This window comes from Lactuca serriola, chromosome 3 (genome assembly GCF_051521515.1).
Source record: "Lactuca serriola cultivar US96UC23 chromosome 3, Lser_US96UC23_V15, whole genome shotgun sequence".
Taxonomy (NCBI): domain Eukaryota; kingdom Viridiplantae; phylum Streptophyta; class Magnoliopsida; order Asterales; family Asteraceae; genus Lactuca; species Lactuca serriola.
In genome coordinates this window covers 76882112-76894609 of record NC_136410.1, presented here as the reverse complement: position 1 = coordinate 76894609, position 12498 = coordinate 76882112, and the positions used below count along the sequence as shown (strand labels likewise).

At 34.6% G+C, this 12498-nt stretch overlaps 1 protein-coding gene across 2 annotated transcripts; it reads left to right on the top strand.

The window, feature by feature from the left end:
• Positions 1-3696: 3696 nt before the first annotated feature.
• Positions 3697-7057, top strand: LOC145092690 (CDP-diacylglycerol--serine O-phosphatidyltransferase 1-like). 2 transcript variants are annotated; one of them, XM_079030659.1, is made up of 13 exons: positions 3708-3943; positions 4653-4848; positions 4920-4985; positions 5068-5127; positions 5219-5309; positions 5375-5429; positions 5537-5616; positions 5708-5824; positions 5918-6002; positions 6098-6189; positions 6265-6518; positions 6612-6700; positions 6783-7057. In XM_079030659.1, exons 2-13 carry the CDS (start codon positions 4685-4687, stop codon positions 6914-6916), a joined length of 1287 nt encoding a protein of 428 aa, XP_078886785.1. In that variant the 5' UTR covers positions 3708-3943; positions 4653-4684; the 3' UTR covers positions 6917-7057. The 2 variants fall into 2 exon arrangements, with proteins under 2 accessions (XP_078886784.1, XP_078886785.1); XM_079030658.1 differs by having other exon boundaries at positions 3697-3943; positions 6098-6518.
• Positions 7058-12498: the final 5441 nt, after the last annotated feature.

Below are 12498 nucleotides of genomic sequence, written 5' to 3'. Positions count from 1 at the left end.
TATGATCCTACTCTAGAGCCACAACCAAACAAGGAACATGCAAGAAAACATGGATGAAGAGTCCTCAGTCTATCCTACGTGACTGCATACAGTGCATAGGGTATCCCTCTACTAATTGATAACTAAAACTAGCGGGCTGACATTGGTGCTTTCGACCCACGGGTAGAGTAAGGAAAACTCACCTGAATCGAAGAACCCATAAACACTGCGATGCGCTCCCCTTTCTGCACTGCTTGCTCCCACTAATCCACCAACACCAAAACTAGGTCTAATCTTAATCAATAGTCCAAAACCTCAAGTTTGACCCAAAGTCAGACTTGGTCAAAAAGTCAACGCTCAACGATTAACGAAAGTCAAAGTCAACTTCAGCAGGATTATGCCATGCATAATTAATCTATGCCTTGCGTAGTGGTACACAGTGCATACTTAGAGTACACCCTACGCACTTTGTTGTTAAGCCAATTCCACTTTAGCTCTTAATCCATACAGACCAACCATATATTGCTCAGATCTGGTCCTAACAAACGTTTAGAGTCATAAAGTTCCTCACTTTATGCATTTGCATGGCTTAAAAGAGAACAATACCAAATCTCAAGTCCAAAACACACCCCAATGCCCAAATACTCATGCATGGAAGGATGGGAGTGACCATGTTCCTATTTTTATTACTCTACAAGCTTAGAAATGCTAGAAAATGCCACTCATGAGGTCTAAAGTAGCTCATACTCACTAGACCCAATATCAAGGGACAAAAAGCTCATAAAACCCATAACAAGCTAGATCTATCTAGTTAATCATAAAGGTTCAAGCTTTATACCTCCTGGAGGATGTTGAACAAGAGTAGAGTCTGGATCCACAAGCTTTGAACTCCCCAAGCACACCTTCAATGATCTCCTTCTTCACAATAGACACTAGAAAACACTCAAATGCTTCAAACTCCTCACAAGATGGCTAGGGTTTCAAGTTATAGGCTCAAGATGTTGGATACTAATGATAAGAAGGACCTTAATGGGTTAGAGTCCTTAAATAGGGCTCAAAACCCCAAAATTAGGGTTTTTACTCTGCGCAATTACGCCCTGCTTAACTCACTAGAAACGCGCCCCCACTGCACCCTGCGTAGTGCCAGACTCCCATTTCCAGCTTAATTTCAAATAACCATAACTTCTTCATTTCAACTTCATGTTCGACATTCTTCATATGCACGGAAAGGTATTGAAGAACCCCACAATCTTATCTAGTAACTTTAGACTAAAACATATCGGACTAAAATCCTTAATTCAGTAAGAAACCCAATCTATAACTTTTCCCTTTCTACCCTTCGACTCCAGCATACAAATCAAGGGATTAGATCTCACAACCAACATTAACAATCCTTCAATAAGGTCTAATGATGCGTGCAAATAGCTACACCTAATTTTATTATTTATAACCTAACTACCTTAACTAACTAATTACACCTAGGCAGTGTACCTAGTCAAAATTATAGAATAGTTGGGTAAGTCGGGTGTCAATCTCAGGGAATGGTTTTGACTAATTAATTTATCTACTATTAAATTGACCTAATTTTAGAGAAAATAGGGGGTTTTATCTGATTTTACAAGACCAGATGAACTTAAATCACAAAATTCAATCAATTAATTAAAAACACTCCTGTCTAGTTTGAATCCACTTCTTTATTTATGTTTAGCTAATAATTATGGATTATCAAAGTTGGTCACCAATTATTATGTAATTAGCAATTCAAGTCCAAATTTACTAGTCTTTTTACCAATTCATGAACTACCTTGCATGGTCACACATAAGCAAAACACAGAATTAGTTATTAATTATAGGTGAGCTATGTAAGATTTATCTAAGCAAACACAATTATGGTCATAAATTATGTCCTCTAGCACAACTAAATTAATTACTTTTATCACTTATCTAAGATTTGGTCGATCTTAGCTCTAGCAATTCAATGTTCACTAAATCACTAGGTTTCAAGTTCATGTAATTTAATGGTTACTAAGCTACACAGAACATGAATTTAAGCAACTAAGAAACTAGAATAACATGCTAGGTAATGATAATCAAACACAAGCAATTTACCGACTAATCAAATTCAATAGTCATAGAGCTAAAACCTAATTCAGAAGCTTCATCTAGCTAGACAAGAGCTGCTAGATTCAGCTACTCATAGTAACAAGTAAGCAAAAACAAATCAAATTATCAAACATGTTCATAACTATCAAACTAATTAATAAATTATGAACCTTTACTCCTTTTGATGTTGAAAGCCTTTTTCATAACTCTTCTCCTGCTCAAAATCGTCTTCAGGTAACCTTCCAATCAGCCAAAAAACTCTCCAAGTCGTAATGGTCAAGGGAATTTATAGTTTTCTAATTTCCCGAGTTCACGTCGTGAACCATAAGGATTCACGTCATGAATGCGATCTTTTCGTATTCGACAAGGACTCTTCCACCCGGATGCAAATCTTCTGGAACAATCGATTCACGTCGTGAGCATCAAGTTACTCACGTCGTGAGCACGTCTTTTTGGTGGAAATTTTTATCCTTATTCCCTTCGAGCCTCCAAAGTTCCAAATATTGTCAATTCTGGTCCCTTACTTCGAAAATGTCTTACTTTGGCTGCAAATTACAATTTATCCTTATAAGTATCATAATTCTATGCAAATAACCAAAATATTAATAAAAACGTAAATAAATATTACCTAAAAATGTGTATAAACATGAAAATATCATCTAAGCTTTCCTTCCTCAAGCCCAAATCCCTTTTCATGATCGAATTTCAGTTGACAATCCTAAATTAAGAAATGACCCGAAACCGGGTGTTACAATCTTGCCAGTTTTTTATATAAAATTCGGCCGTTTAAAAAAAACTAATGTATAATTTAAATCCATATTTTAAACAGTTAGTTAGGGTTTAGAAGTTGATATTACAAGTTAGTAGAATTCGTCAACGCTCATATTAGAAGCCTGAACCTCCAATATAAGAGGCAAAACCTCTAATATAAGAGGCAAAACCTCTAACAATTGGGCTAGTCCCTCATTGGCAATTCAAATCCATTTAAGAATGGAATCACATAAATTTTTATCCATACATCACATATAATGATATAAATGATGTGCTTGGAGATGTAATCTGTGGATTTTGAGCAATAGATATTTCTCTTGGTTTGAGTGAAGATTATAAGCATAAAATTCTGTCCAATATAATGATATGTAATTTATAGCATACTCGTCTATTATCTAAGCAGAGTAGATTCTATGACCAATTTTTCTGCTAAGACGTGGTTCATAAGACATTCCAAATCGTGTAAGCTATTTCTATTGCCCATGTTCACAATGGCCATTATGAATATCGATTAACAAAAAATATCATATCAAATGTGTAATGTTTTGCTGTTATAAGGTAAGGATAGATCCAAGTTCTCATAGATTAAAAACAGTATATAATGTTCCACTGAATGAGTAAAATAGAAAAAAAAAAACCACATAATAATTATAATATTAAAAAATTATATCTTAATGTTAATAAAAATAAATTTATACTTTTATAGTATTATTTATTTTGTATTTTATTGTAAATATCTTTTGAAAATTAATGACCCGCAACTAGGGTATATAAATTATAAAATCACCCTTATTATATTTTACAAGCTCTCCATCCCTTTGACCAGTCGTACTTCCTCTCACTGACGCAGCAATACATATACATACAAATCCTTCCCACTGCGCATACTCAAATTTATCAAGAATCTTTTCACAGACTACATATAACGCATCTCCTCCCATCAATACAAACTTCCAGTTCTTCTCGAAATCTCCCATCATTCAACTCTTTTTCTCCAAGATCGGACGGCTAAGGATCCCTCTTTCCTTTTCTTTCAGTCTCACCACTAGGGCTCAATCACTCTTTCCTTACTCATCTCTTCTCGTTATGCGTATGTACTTTTTTTCTCATCTCTCTGTACATTCTTTCGCCATTTTCATGCATCTCCTCTTCTTATTTCGCCATTAATTTTGCCTTTTTCTTTTATATCTGATGTGGGTTTCCGATATCGGATGGTGAATTTAAGTGGGGTGTATTGGTTTTGTTGATAACACGTTACGTTTGTGTGATAATTGAATAGTAATTATGTCTCGAGAGTTTGACTCTGAGATTTGATTTCCATATGATTGTAGCCGGATTTTAGTCATTATTGTTGAATTGATATGCTTACTTTATGTTTATTTTCATTATTGTTTTTGGGAAAAACGATTGCTAATGAGGTGAGAGGCAGAACTTTCTACGATTTGCATATAATCATGTCAATTCAGAAGATTTGTCTCTGATTAACTCATTGAATTTAAACATGATTACTTAATCCGATTAGTTTTTGAAATTGATCTGTTTATTTTGTGGGTATCGTTTAATTGGCATATTCGAATATGAATGATGTGATTGTGACTTGTGTTCTGGTTTTGTTAATTAAGTTGAAATCAAGATGAGATCCACACACATAACATATGAACTGTGTCAAATTAGCAAGATTTTATAAACAAAAGAAACTTAAACATTCAGAAAAGCTTTTGCAATTGCTGTAACCTAAATCTTGGTTTCTTGTTTTTTATTCACTGTATTACATGTTTGAATATTTACACCATTTGCAGTGATCAAGGTAAGCTAATAACACAACATTTTTATGGAGTCTAATGGTCTAAAGAGTGGAAGGAGAAAAGACTATATTGCCCATCAAAGTCATGAAGTGAGCACATCCATTTCTGATGAAGAACTCGATCCATGGACAGCTTGGGCTTACAAACCTCGAACAATTACACTTTTATTCATAGGCTCATGTTTTCTGATGTAAGTATCATTTTCATTTTCATTTTCTTTTCTTTTTCAGTTATTAATTCATTTTCAAATCTGTTTCTCAGTTGGGCTAGTGGAGTTGTTGATCCGGAAAGCAATCCATCAGATGATATTGTAACATCTGTCAAAAGGTGAATCCTTTTTGGATTTCTTTTTGCATGATTCTTTAAAGAAAGTAATATTCAAATGTTAATGTTTATTGCAAAATAAAAGGGGCATATGGGCAATGATTGCAGTTTTTCTAGCTTACTGTTTGCTTCAAGCTCCTTCAACGTAAGTTACTTTTTTATATTTTTTAATAACATACTTTTTAATTTTTTTTATAAGGCAATTAACATTTTTATGTGTATGATCTTATAAATAGGTTATTAATTAGGCCACATCCTGCAATTTGGCGTCTAGTTCATGGCATGGCTGTTATTTACCTTGTAGCATTAACATTTTTGCTTTTTCAGGTTAGTATATTTTGTGTTTTTACCTTTTTACCCCTATACAAAATCATTTTTTTTTTGGTTTTTAGAATCGCGATGATGCTAGGCAATTCATGAAGTATCTCCATCCTGATCTTGGTGTTGGTAACTCTTTATATCCCATATGAAAATTTAATTAATTAATTAATTAATTTGAGGAGTTTTCATCATGTTATGATTTTATATTTGTAATTTGATGTTTTTTTTTTCAGAACTTCCAGAAAGATCATATGGTGCTGATTGTCGAATATATGTACCCAATAATCCCACTAACAGGTTTATAAATGTTTATGTATGATTTCTTCTTTCACAATCTTCAAACCTTTATATTCTTCAATTTTATTTTTTTTACATTTTTTCTTAAAATTTTTTTGGCGTTTCAGGAAACACTTTTTGATGAATTTGTTCCTGCTCATTTATTCGGGTGGTGGGCAAAGGCAATAATGATCCGTAATCAACCACTTTTATGGGTATTATCAATCGGATTCGAGTTAATGGAGGTCCAATTTTCAAATTCAATTAATCCAGTTTCTTAATCTTAGAAATCAATTTTTTCTGAAAATATAATGCTTTAATTTATATTCTTTCCTCAGCTAACATTTCGCCATATGTTGCCAAATTTTAATGAGTGTTGGTGGGACAGCATTGTTCTTGATATATTGATTTGCAATTGGTTAGGTGAGATGCTTAAATTAAGAAGTTTATACTTTCATTTAGATGCATATTTAATAATTTGTGTTAAAATTTTATTTTTACATTTATTTTATTTGTAGGTATTTGGGCAGGGATGCATACGGTTCGTTATTTTGATGGTAAAACATACGAGTGGGTTGGAATAAGCCGTCAACCAAATATTTTGGGCAAAGTAAGTTTATATTTCCAGTCCTATCAAGGTCATTGTCAGTGTCAGTCTGTTGACCAGTGGATATCTGTATACCAGGTAAAACGAACATTAGGTCAATTTACTCCAGCAAATTGGGACAAAGACGAATGGCATCCGTTTCTCGATCCATGGCGATTCATTCAAGTTTTAACCCTTTGCATTGTGTTCTTGACCGTTGAACTCAACACGTTTTTTCTCAAATTTTGCCTGTGGGTCCCACCTCGAAACCCCATTATTGTTTATCGATTGCTTCTTTGGTGGCTTATTGCAATTCCTACAGTTCGGGAGTATAATTCTTACCTACAAGACCGGTAATTAATTTTGCTCACTTTTTGTACCAATTTCATTCATATACTTTGATGTAAAAATGTGTATTAATTTTTGTAATTTTGGTCATTTTTCAGAAAACCCGTGAAAAAGGTTGGAGCTTTTTGTTGGCTTTCGCTTGCAATTTGCATCATTGAACTACTTATTTGCATCAAATTTGGGCATGGTGAGTTTTTGATGACATGATTATATTCGTATAATACTTTGGAATATATATATGGATATGTTATGAATCAAGTTTTTTTTAGGTCTTTTTCCTACTCCAATGCCTAGATGGCTTGTAATTTTATGGTCATCTGTTGGTGTTGGACTTCTTGCGTTCTTGATGATGTGGACATGGCGATTTCATCCAAGTTTAAGCAAAAAACAAAAACGGCTTTGAATTCGTTTGCCACCTGTTTTTTTGTGGTGAAAAATGGGTCGTTTTATTGAATGTCAACATACATGTTGTAAATTTTATTCATTTCATAACTGTAAATTCTCATTATTTCAGCCAAGATTTTTCATATTTATATTTTATTAACTGAAAGGTGTCCATTGTCATGGGTTTTTGCAAGATTCTATAGTTTAACTGATACGGGACTTCCTATAAATCTGGTCTATGTTTTTTCACATGATAAAACGGTCGAATCTATTTGGTTGGAAGTAATACCATGAGGCTTGGAACTTGTACTTTCCAAATTGGGTAAAGAGCTATTCCAACATCTACCTATGACAACTAAGTTTTCTTTTTTGAGTTTTGACTTTTTGACTTTTTGGCATTATTATAGTTTAAGTTTGATATATATAGTTTTTTATATATATCCCTGGCTAATAAGTTATTAGGGTTACAATTGTCTCGAGTTCGTTCGGGTTGACAAATCATAAAATCTTAATCTAGACACAATTTATATAAATATTTGTGTCGTATTGCTAAACCCTAACCCAGATTAACTATAAACAAGTCAATCCGTATAATATATTTAATTATAAGTGTTTGTGAGCCAGATTTGAGTTTGTGGGCTATATTTAGGTTTGTGGGGTAGAATCGGGTCCGTGGGTCACAGGGAAAAAAAATCTAAATATCACATATTTACTTATCAGTCCTTATTTTCTCTTTTATTTAATATATATATATATATAGTTAGGTTCAAATGTTTTTACTATCTATTGTGTGTTTGTAGGATTGATTCTGGACCAATCATTATATATATATATATATATATATATATATATATATATATATATATATAATTCTTTTAATCTAATAAAATAAACGGGTTCATGGGTCAACCAACAAAATTTTTTGCAAACCCGAACACGACCCGTATAATGAACGGGTTGACGGGTTGCGGGTCAAAAAAGTCGAAAATTGCCATCCTTACGACTTAGTGTAAATGTAGTGGAATTTTTGCTAAAAATTAACATAACATAATGACTTTTTCAATCATGTTTTATATGCAACGATATTTTCTGCATATTACTAAATACATGACTTTTGCAAGGTAATATGGAGTTTTTTTAATTATCTATGATAAAAAAAAATGCCACATCAACTTTTTATGATTTAACTCCCTTTCCCTACACCAGCGATTTCTTCCCCCACAACATGTGACACCCTGAATCTCCCTCTTCCTAGTTCCCATCCCTCCTCGATCATCCCCTTCACTAATAATGCCTAGGTACACCCACTAATGACAAAACCTCGAAATCAAAGAAATAAAACCATAGAGGGATACAAAAACAAAAGTGATCGCCTTTAAGTACAAATAGCATCATATCCTAGGGTGCAATTAATCACGTTGCCATGCAACCATGAATCTACCTTGACATTTTTGAAACTAAAGAGTGCATTTAGGAGTCAAAGTTCATATGGGATTAATAGTATAGAAACACTTCAAACAACTAAGGACGACAATGCACCAGCTAGGATGACCTCACATTACAATAAGTCTACCGTGTATATACGATGGGGACGTGTATACGCTCAAAGGGTCGGTCCAAAGATGTTGCCTAACAATAAGCTTGCTAAAACTCTCACTGTCCCACTACTTAGGGCGGACAAAATAGTGTAAGATGGGGTAGCGGTACCGCCGGGAAACTTACTCCTCCTTCAGCGGGTTGAGCAAGACAGGTTAATAATGGACCACTTCCGGTGTACATATTTTCAACTAGTGCATTGATTATTTGTATTTTTTGTTTTACGACTTATACCAAAATAGTTTTATATGTTTTTAAATTAGCTTGTGAATTACTTTTGTATGTTTTTAATATTTTATAAATTAGTTTTGTATGATGCTTATTATTTTATGTTTATTTTAAAATTAAAAATTGTATGGGTTGAATGGATTGGAAAATATATCATTTTCATATGTTGTGGGTGGGTTGAAAAGATGGAAAAGAAATAAAAGATAAAAACTCATGTGACAATAAATTGAATGGATTCTACTTCTATCACCATTAATATCACCCACATATGCCTATCAATTTTTTTTTCTTCACACCTTGTCATGTTGGTACTGGGTAAGGTAGAGATAATTTGAGATGAAGACTAAGGTCAAGCAAAATCAAAGATTATATATATATATATATATATATATATATATATATATATATATATATATATATATATATATATATATATATATTTGCACCGCTAAAATAGATAAAACGAACGTAAGAGAAGTGAACTTTTTGCGCCTAATGGCTTTAAGACAATGTATGAAAGTGTATGGGATGTTAGGATTTCTAATTTGGTTTGAAGAAACAAAAAGGATTAGTAGAGGTGGAGTCATGATTCGAGATATGTAAACTGACAAAACAAGTTAACGACACAATAATTAATTATATGAGCATATTTGTGTTACAAAATTGACTCAAATAGAAAAACAAAAATAACTAGTTAGAGTAATTAATTTGTTATTTGTCAAATAACTAGAAATTAATAAATAATTAAAATAAGAGGGATTAGTGTTCTATCTATTGATTCATCAATGAAATAACTATAAATCATGGCTTAGCAAAACACAATAGTTGTGTCTGTTAACCACCATAATTGAGCAAACCTTCAAGGTTAAAGAAAGACTCTTTAGGGTTTCCCCTTCCTATATATGGAGGCATGACCGAAGGAGCCCCCATTGCAACTCTAATTTGTTCTCCCTCTCCTCACTTCCTCTTTCAACTTTGACGAGACAAAGAAGGCAAACCATTGGGGCGTTTTTGCGATGTCCTTGCGCACTAAGTAAGACAAAGGAGTTTTGTTTTTTTGATTGAAGCCAAGGGGTGCGATTATATTAGAAAAATTCCATTTTGGATCCTTAATCTTCTTGACATCATAAAGATATTCCTAATCGGCACCCCATGATAAATAGTTAGTTGCTATTAGTTGTTGAACAATGATCCATGGTTCAATCATGCTATTTTATTTATGGCTTCTCTGTTTATATTCTGATTATATCGAAATTAGCATCATGGAACACCATATTTTCCACCAACTATATTGTCCACATATTGTGACAATATAAAGGAATATCATTTTATTGTTTTATTCAACTCTTTTAAAAGTTGCATAATCCAAGTGATCCTTTCTTGTGTTGCCATAACTGTTAATCTTTACTCAAATTCAATGGTTGACAAACACAACTGATTTAACTTGTATGAAGGTGGAGGCGCTGGTGTTTGCTGCTTTACAGAGAGGATCAGAGAGAACAGAGTGCAAAAACGAGATTAGGATAATTTTCTAAGGTTTTCTCACTACTTCAAAAAAATGACGTTACATTCTACTTATCCTATCAATCAGGTAGAAATGTGGAAACACTAAACCACTTAATTGCTGGTACCTAAAGAAAAGGGAAAATGACCACCATGGCCTTTAAAAACGTCCTACATGAATAAACTGGAAATAGAAACATAAATGGTCCCCAATATTTTTGGATTATACCAACAAATTCCCCCTAATCTAGAATGCTAGAAGCTCTTCATTCCAAGCATGTTCCCCATCTCCTTGATCTTGTTCCTTGCGAGTGGATTTGTGAGATTGTCAGCCTGTTGTTCCACACTTGCAATAAACTTAACATTGACATCTCCTCATTTAATGCACTCACTAATGAAATTAAAGCGAGTATCTATATGCTTGTTATGTCCATGGAAAACTAGATGCTTGCAGCCATGAATTCTGCCTCCTATGAAGAAAGTGCAATACACTGTTGCTTTTGAGAGCTCCATTTCACCATATTTTTGTTCAAGGAAAATGCCAAGCCACCTGTGCTTCGCCTGCCATTCATGTCTCTCGCATGATTGCTATCAGAGTATGCTATTATGTGCATTTTTTTTCTTTGCTTTGTGTGTATACCAAACCAAGGTTGAGGGTTACTTTTATGTACCTTAGGATTCTTTTCACAACTTGATTTTGTTGTTCGGTGGGTCTCTCGAGGAACCGACTTACAATTCCAACAGTGTAAGAGATGTCTGGTCGTGTGTGGCACAAATATATCATCCCACCCACTATGTTTCGGTATTCAGTGGCATTCAATGGTCAGCCACTTTCATCTTTGGTGAGTTCGAGATTGTGCTCCATTAGGGTCTCTGTTGGGTTGAACTCTAGCATACCAGTCTTCTCTAGTAGTTTCTTTGCATAACCGATTTGCTTCAAGCTTATTCCATGCTCTCCTTGTGAAATTTTAATACCCATATAATATGTCAGCAACCCCAGATCACTAATTTCAAACTCTTGATTCATTTCCTTCATTGGAACATCCCAAAAATACAGTCTAAAAATTTCATTTTAAATTATAAATAAAACCATAATCATCCAATCATCTCATAAAACATAAGTAGTGTATCTCAAAACATCATAACATCTGTCAACAATATCAGAGTATAAAAATCCCAGGCTGAACATATGGTGTGTGAACTGCAATCATCCCGAGCCCGTCCCTTTGCTACCGGAAGTACCTGAAACCAAAACTGTAAACTGTAAGCACAAAGCTTAGTGAGTTTCCCCAAACTACCACATACCATACAAATAATCATGCTACTAGGAGATACGAGCCCCTCCCACACTCAAGGAGATACAGGCCCCGCCCACACTCCGCTAACTAGGAGATACGGGCCCGCCCACACTCCGCTGAATACGAGATATGGGTCCCACCCACACTCAACTAACTATGAGATACGGGCCCCACCCACACTCAGCCGCTAAACATACATACAAGTATCACATAGACAACAAGTATAATCAAATCGATCAATCAATCCTATATCCTTACTCAAATAATGCTATGAGATATGGGCGCCGCCCACACTCGACTATCTATCAAATACGGGCCTCACTCACACTCAGCTACTAATCAAAATATATATAGGCCAAACTTGGTGCCTTCGACCCATTCAAGCAGGAGGAAAACTCACCTCACAATGTTGGCTACTGAATCTCTCGGTAAGGAATCTCTATCGGCTGCTCCCGCAACTCCCCGACTATCATTATCACAATGACACTTAGTCAAAACCCAATAATCCTCCTTAGGGTAAAATGACTATTTTACCCCTTGATCTAATTTGGACCATAGCCTAGGCCCATTTCCATCTAATCTTTCCAAACCCAATAATGGCCCAATTTTCTAAATTGGGCCCAACTTCTCAAACGGGCCTTCCCTTAGGCCCAAACATGTCCTTGGTCCATTATATGACTTCTGATGGCCTATTAAGGCCCAATAATTGCTAAGTCCAAGGGTTTAGCCCAATCCAAGGCCCAAAAGACATGAAGCCCAAATCCTGAGAGTACGCTGAACGTACTCCTATGTACGCTACACGTACAGCTTGCATGGCTTGTACGATGCGCGTATTGGCGTGTATGCCCAACATACTACCCTTTTAAGCCATCAACTTCAAAAATGGTTATTTTATTAAGACCTTAAGCCCATATTACAGATCTGAGTCCGTTAGCATGTCTTAATTCATAAAGTCGACTACATGGAGGCTTGCAAC

Coding starts and splice junctions, on each gene's coding strand:
- LOC145092690 (XM_079030658.1), top strand. CDS start 4,685: ATGGAGTCTAATGGTCTAAAGAGTGGAAGGAGAAAAGACTATATTGCC. Junction 4,986..5,067: donor ATTGTAACATCTGTCAAAAG/GTGAATCCTTTT, acceptor GCAAAATAAAAG/GGGCATATGGGCAATGATTG. Junction 5,825..5,917: donor TCGGATTCGAGTTAATGGAG/GTCCAATTTTCA, acceptor TTCTTTCCTCAG/CTAACATTTCGCCATATGTT.